This window comes from Geospiza fortis, unplaced genomic scaffold, assembly GCF_000277835.1.
Source record: "Geospiza fortis unplaced genomic scaffold, GeoFor_1.0 scaffold40, whole genome shotgun sequence".
Lineage (NCBI taxonomy): Eukaryota > Metazoa > Chordata > Aves > Passeriformes > Thraupidae > Geospiza > Geospiza fortis.
The window spans coordinates 19,278,780-19,285,868 of NW_005054297.1; the positions used below are offsets into that span (position 1 = coordinate 19,278,780).

A 7,089-nucleotide genomic window follows, 5' to 3' on the forward strand; every position below is an offset into this window, starting at 1 on the left:
AAATCACAGGGTCAGCTGTGGTTGGGATGAGACCTCAAAACTGTGCAGAATAGACACATCTTATTGGTCTAACCCTGGGCTTTAACAGCAACAAGCTGTGAACGAGCTGTTCTGATAGAGGTGGGGAGCAGACAGCTGCCCTGGCAGTTGCCTCAGCAGGAAACAAAGATTTAAATAGCTTTGGCTGCACTTTAGAAAATGAGTATTTGGTTTTTGATAATGATCCAGTTTATCTTCCAATTGACCCCTTCTCCTTTCAGTAAAATACTGCTTAAACCATTTGATTCACTGCTGTCAAATGAGTCAAAAGCCTGCTTTGTTTTCCTAAATTTCTGGATGGGAGACCAACTGGAGTCATTAAGATTCATACAACCTTAATTCAGCCTTGCTGCTGATCAAAGCTTGGCAAAAAGTTCGCAAAGGCTTCTCTGTTTTGCACAAGGGTACTGGAGGGGATAACTCCTAAGGGAATTATGAATTAACTTGGACTCTCCATTCTTCTTGAATGTGGCAGATTTTGGTCTGCATTTGCTAATGAGTATGGATTTCAGCTGTTGTAAATCCTACATGAAAGCTATTGGGCACAAAATATATTGTAGACAGCAATCATTAGTGAGAGCAGCAAGATGCTATAGCAACTTCATAATGACCAAGTTTTGTTTTTTTAACACGTATCCTCAGAGCTCAGTAAAACTCATTCACTCCAGAATGTTTCAAAATACCAAGTGGTTTGTGTGTTTACTTCTGCCTCCTTCTGCATTTGCTTGTTTACCAGTGAATATCAGAGTTACAGCTTCTTCCTACATGAGAATTTTTAATCTTTGTTTTCCTATCACACCCTTCTCGCTCTGTCATGTAAGGTGCTCCTGGCATTCCTCATGTTATTGAGCTCTCTCCCAAAGATTTTTGACAACTAGCTGTCTGCCCTCATCTCTTTGACCAGACTGGTTCTATTCCTGGTATGACTTTGCTGGTGTTAGTGGATGATTTCATTCTTTAGCCTTTGAGATCTAACTCTGAGACCTAAACAACCTCTGATCATTCTTCACAGCCATGCCTGATGTCACATCTCTTATCTCCCAATACAACTGAGTGCTTGCCATGCTCCTCCTTCACTGCTTTTGTTGCTCATGGCAGACACTAATCTCATGCTGGGCTCTAAAGTTTCTCCCTATTATTCAATTCCTTGCTTTAAAAAAGAACAAACTAACAAACTAACTAACTTCCTGAATGCAAAGTTTGCTTCCATATGTTCCCTTCTGCTGGGCCACTGTTCTAAGGACTTTTGATCTACATTAGGTTGTAGGATTTTTAAAGTTTGTATCATTTTTAATTTTTGTAACATTCTCTATCATGATTCCTGTAAAAAGGGATCTTTTCTTTGACTGCTTAGAATGGGATCATCCATTTTAGTGTCTCTTAATGCTTCATTCTAAAGCAAAAACCATAGGATTTTTGAGGGCATAGGTATTTGATCTTTGAGTAAGCCTAATTTGTAAATACAATTTTCTTAAATGGCAGACATAGATTTTACTTCCACATGCATGTCTTTCATTATTTAAAACCGCAGCAGGTTTTCAGGATGAAAGTTCATTTTTTTTGCTTTCAAAGAACTTCATAAGCACCTGAGTTTTATGTGATATAGTAGGATTTGCCTCAGGTAATTTCAGTTTCAGGATTTTATCTTTACATATAACACATGGTGTCCATAACGCACGGTTAATATTAAAAATAAGCAAAAGTATAGTGGTGCCTGGTATGTGTATGTTATATCACTTCTGTTTATTTCACCATCTTTTTTTTACTGCAGTGTTCTGTTACAGTCTTCAGGCAGAATGTTAGTAAAAATATAATCTCTGTAGTTTTTGCTATGAAAATTAGACATCTTTAGAGCATCTTAAAACTTTTCATTGATTATTGTCTTTTAAAATTTTTATAATTGCTAAAAGCAAACAAAAGCTTCTATAAAATAGTACCTAACTTAGCAAATCTATAATAAACCCTCCACTTGTAATTTCTTAAACTAGATAAAGGTACTAAGTTTGGATTGAACTTAGTAAAAAACCCTGGCTGTCAGAATTATCCATGCCTTCTAAGATCTGAAGGGAAGGGAACATTCTATCTTGTTCAATTTGCATGTTTAGTTTTGTTTCTTACTGGTATGTCTTCCCATTGCTGGCTCTTCACAAGTTCATAAGAAGGTTCTGTTAAATCAAATTTTGGAACAGGGAAGCCAGGGATGGCATTGTGCAGATGGAAGCCAAATGTCACCAGCCAGCTGTTAACATCTGAAAGGGAATAATTATAAGAAAAAAAGAGAGAGAAATATTAGAATTGTTCTGTATTTTGCAACCACGCCCTTTTTACATACAATAGATTTTAGCATAGTTGATTTCTTTTTGTATGGAAACAGCAAACCTATACAGCAAACGTTCAGTTCTAAACTTAAAAGAAAATGTCTATTCCATATAAGAGTTGTACTAGGCTCAGTTGAAAGGTATTGCAGAATTCAGCAATCAGGTTCTGATGGCCTTGGTAACTTTCAGAACAATTATGGCAGCACAATTAAGGGGAGATTTCCTTGTCATATAGCCTAAACCAACTGGAATGTCATGGTCAGGTTAAACATGCTTTATGTCATACCTTCATCATCAATACTTTTAAACAAAGCCAAAAAAAACAAAAGTACTGCAGAGCACATCCTGTCCTTTTGGTGTGTGTAATGACTTCAAACTACTCCTGAAATATCACCTATATGGCCAATTACCTTTTAAATGATTTGGCAGATATTTTTTGTTGATTCAAGAGAAATCTGCTTCTCTTCAAGATGATGTGGGATCGATGAAATGAAAAACTAATGAAATGGATCAGTAAGCAGACAGGATACCAAATTATCATTAGATCACATTATTTATGATACATTTTATGTTCTGTTAAAAATAAATTAGGGGTGCCAACAATCAGTTAACAATTGTTTGGCAAGAAAGAGTGCTCTGCCTTGTTTCTGGTTTTTTACACTATCTTCCACAAAAACTAAGCTTAGAGGTTGGCAGAGTGCTCCTTACCAAGCCTAATAATTTTTATTTGAGAATGCTCATAATATGTGGGATAAGGAAGCAGATTTTTCCAAAAATTACAAAAAATAAAAGATATTTATCTTAAAATAATTTCTAACATTTTCAAATAAATGCTATGCCTCATGAGGTGCTGCATCTAAAACTGCCAGTCAGCCAAATTACCAATTGTAATGATAACCTTATATAAGCAGTGTCTGCCTGTGCATTTCAGACATCAAAGATGTTAAGAAAAGAACCAAAACTGTATTTTGAGGGCAATTTCTGAACTAAGTGCATGATTTTCAATGGCACAAAGAATCTGATTCTAACTGCATGCCCTACAGCACATGCTGCTAAAAGAGGACAGATTCAGAGGTCTGTTTTTATTCTTACTCCCAGGCAGCCTGCTAGCAACCCACTTAATAGCTGCTGTTTGTTAAATGAATGCAAACCCACTTGATTCCCAGGATGCTCTTCTAAGTGGTAGTCTCACAGCTCCTAAGTAAGTGGGGCTGAGCCCTTCCTGTAGACTGGCAATGTCTGTGTAAATTGGATTATTTACATTTAATTCAAATACAAAAAAATCAAATGTATTGGAGCCATACATTTTCCCCAAAATTCTGGTGTCGTGTAGTCAGATTTTTGGTATGTAGAATAATGGAAAACACTACACGTCACTAACTCTAGAACAACAAAAAGCATACAGGTTCTCTAAGAATTGAGATATGGATGTAAGCGCGCTAGCACCTTTTTTGCCAAAAGAGAAGTTCAATCCTTTTTCTATACTATCCTACTCCTCCTTCCATGCACCTGGCTGTGTACACATTACTTTGTGCTAGCCCTGGAGCTTATTGAGCAATTTACATTAGCAGTCTTGCAGAAGTCTACACTGGAAAATATCAACTAGCTTCCAGTGAATATTTTCTGTGATGCTGCTGTGTTAAACTGATCACAGGAGGACCCTTTCTGCTTACAGTCTCACTCCCTCTAAACTGGATGCCTGTAGATACAGCATCCCCAAGCTATAATCAAGTAACCTTCTCTTACCTGTGATATAATCCTTCACATCGTGTATTTTACTGGCTGGGTTGTTATTTCTAAACATGTACAAATTAAAAGGAGCTGGATCCTTCCCAATTCTCTTCCAGATTTCAATATCAGGTGTTGTCCACCGGCCTGCCAGTATGTCATAATCTCTTTCTCCAAAGTGGACTAGTTTGGTCAGTGGGTCGTATAAGCCTCCATGGAATCCAATTACCAGCTGGAAGTCAAGGTTAGAGTCAAAATAGATCTCTCCATAGGCAGTGTATTGAATTTGTTTAAGCATGAGACCATTGCTACTGAAAACAGCCAGTGGTGTCCCTGTATTGTCTGATGCAATGTAAAACTCATCTCCACTGCTAATTTCCATGGCAAAAAGATGTCCTTGCAGATCATAGTATAGAGATGTGATTTCAGAACTTGAGTGGTTATAGACATGAGTTATCCTGGTTGGGTAGGTAAGGTCTGCGTAGAAGAACTGGAGATGCTGCCCAAGGCTAGTTTTAGTGGAAACGCGTCGTCCGAGTCCATCATAGCGGTAAATCACTGTCCACCCGCTGCCTTTGCTATAAACTCGAGTAAGAAGGCCCTTTGAACTGTATTCAAAGATTTCAGTACCCCTCTGACGCAGAAATCCGTCCTCATCTAACCTGTACTGTACATCTCCCAGCCGGGTTATTCTGTCTCGCAGGTCGTACCGCAGCGGTGTCAGACGGGCACTGCTGCTGGGGTTCAGCAAGTGCAGGTTGCCGTTCAGGTCATAGTTGTATCGCCACATTATTTTTTCATTCAGATAAACTGTCTGGAGCTGACCATCTACATCATATTCGTAAGCATATTTTGTGGTGTTGGCAAATGGCCCAATCTTAATTTCTCTTTTTGTCACTCGTCCCATGTTATCATATTGAATTGTAATCCAATACATTAATGACCGAAATATTTCATACTGAATTTCCTTGATGCGCCCATGTGCATCGAAGTGTTTTGTGTATGTCATTACAGCTGTTGAAATGATCTGGTTAATATCATAATATATAACTCCAAATTTTCCAAACTGTTCAACTTTGCCAGAGATATCGTCAAACTGGTAGAGATCAATAGGCAATGGGGTTTCATTGATGACACCTTGCATGCTAGTCACTCTGAAGCTATTGTCATAGCTGTAGTCAAATCGGGCGTTTACCATTCCGTCTTCACTAAAGCGGAAAATCTGCCTGTCAATCAACGGGCCAATTTGTCTGTATCTAATGGTGCAGATAAAACCATCGCTTTGGAGGTTTACTGTTTTCAGGACTCCTGCTGTCTCATCATAAGTAAAACTAACTCTTGTACTATCATATAAAATTTCTGAGAGCTTGGTCTGCCGTCTGTACTTGAATAATACTCTCCGGCTTGTCCCCAGGAAAGCAGTTTGAAGGAGCTGCCCTTCCTCGTTGTAGTCCATGATAACAGAAGCATTGCTTTCCGGGGGGTTGTATATGTTCCGGTAATAGCCAATGGAGCGGATAGTCTGCATGGTATGACGAGCAACACTGGGCATGGTGACAGCGGAGAGCCGATCCAACAAATCATATTCGAAGATATACTGCCGTTGGCTATGGAGCAGAAGAACCATTGACTGAAAATTAAGAACAGATTTTTATCATGTGACAAATGGTGCAGTATCTCCCCTCCCGCCAAATACTGATACTATTTCTTCACAAAAATGTGACATTCCCACTTGAGAAAATTATCTCCTCTTTAATTGAGTTATCATTGACCTTACATGTTGTTAACATCTCCCTGCCTAATTTACTTGTATGCCTAATTGTAAGGGGTTCTGTAATTAGTAGTTCCACATTCATAATTTGCTACTTGTTATGACTGTATCACTCTTTTATCAAGCATTCACAGCTAAACAGCAGATTGTCAATGGATTCAGATAAGTCATGTTTAATATGGGAAGAAGTAAAACTGTCTTAGAGCCATTAACTCATGAGGAGAACAACATATGGGAGATACAACTTCTCTCTTACAATTAGAGATGATTTTGAAGAATTTGACTATCCTGAGATCTCTGAATACTGTGTTCTTGTTCTGTAAGCTTTTGAGACATAGGCAAAACAACAGTTTGATTATTCATATTGAAGGGAGCTACTTGAATTATTCTGACATTTTCCTAATGCGTGGCTATTATGTATCACAGGTCTTGATTAAATTAAGTCTGTGGTAACTAGTAAACAGTATCTGCTGAGCAACACCTTCAACAGAAATATATTTAAACCCCTAAAAGACATAGATTCTCTTTCTGCATTTCTCACAAGGGTGATTTTCACAGATATTTCTAGGAGAGCTATCATTCAGCAATTGTTACATATGTATTGATTCCTAATCTTTTGCCTATCCCTTATTTTGATGCTACAACATTTAGCAAGTACAAACTGACAGCTGTAACTATTTAGAAAAAACAGTTTTCTTGGTAGTGAAAAAAGCCCACAACAGCAGAACATTTGCAAACAAATTATTTTCAGTTGAACTGAACTGCAGATAGTCCCTGTACCTTATTTTAAGTGTTAAGATAAAAGGTAAATGCAGATGCTTCTTGTTAGTCAGTGGCCTAAATAATTTAAACACACATCAATTCCTAGCAATTACCTACAGCATGATTACATATCTGTGGAATTAAACATTCCCCTTGGAATCACATGTTGATACTTAGAATAATTGCAATGTGCTTCTACTACCTATTTTTGCTTTGTATGCAGCAGTGAGGTGCTGCAGAATTTCAGCACATTCCAAGCATTTTAAAAAACCTGAGTGTTCTTTACCTTTTCCAAGTATGTGTAACTCCAGGTTTTCCCATCAGCAAACACTCTAGACACTATCCTTCCCTGTCCATCATACTCTATTTTTTCACTAGTCGTGCCTCTCTGTATGCTGCCTATTTGACCTGTGGATGCATAGGTGACATTGACAGCCATCAGCTTGCTGCTCGGGAGCCACAGGGTGGGGT

The 7,089-nt window shown here is 38.1% G+C and overlaps 1 protein-coding gene across 1 annotated transcript in view; it reads right to left on the reverse strand.

Annotated features, from left to right (window-relative positions):
* The window catches only part of TENM3 (teneurin transmembrane protein 3), a 370,730-nt gene that overhangs the window by 5,301 nt on the left and 358,340 nt on the right, over nucleotides 1-7,089 (reverse strand). The window contains 3 exon segments of the mRNA XM_031064333.1: nucleotides 2,158-2,288; nucleotides 4,104-5,715; nucleotides 6,905-7,089. The exon segment at nucleotides 6,905-7,089 is cut by the window's right edge and continues 27 nt beyond it. Of these exon segments, the coding sequence (XP_030920193.1) occupies nucleotides 2,158-2,288; nucleotides 4,104-5,715; nucleotides 6,905-7,089 (1,928 nt within the window).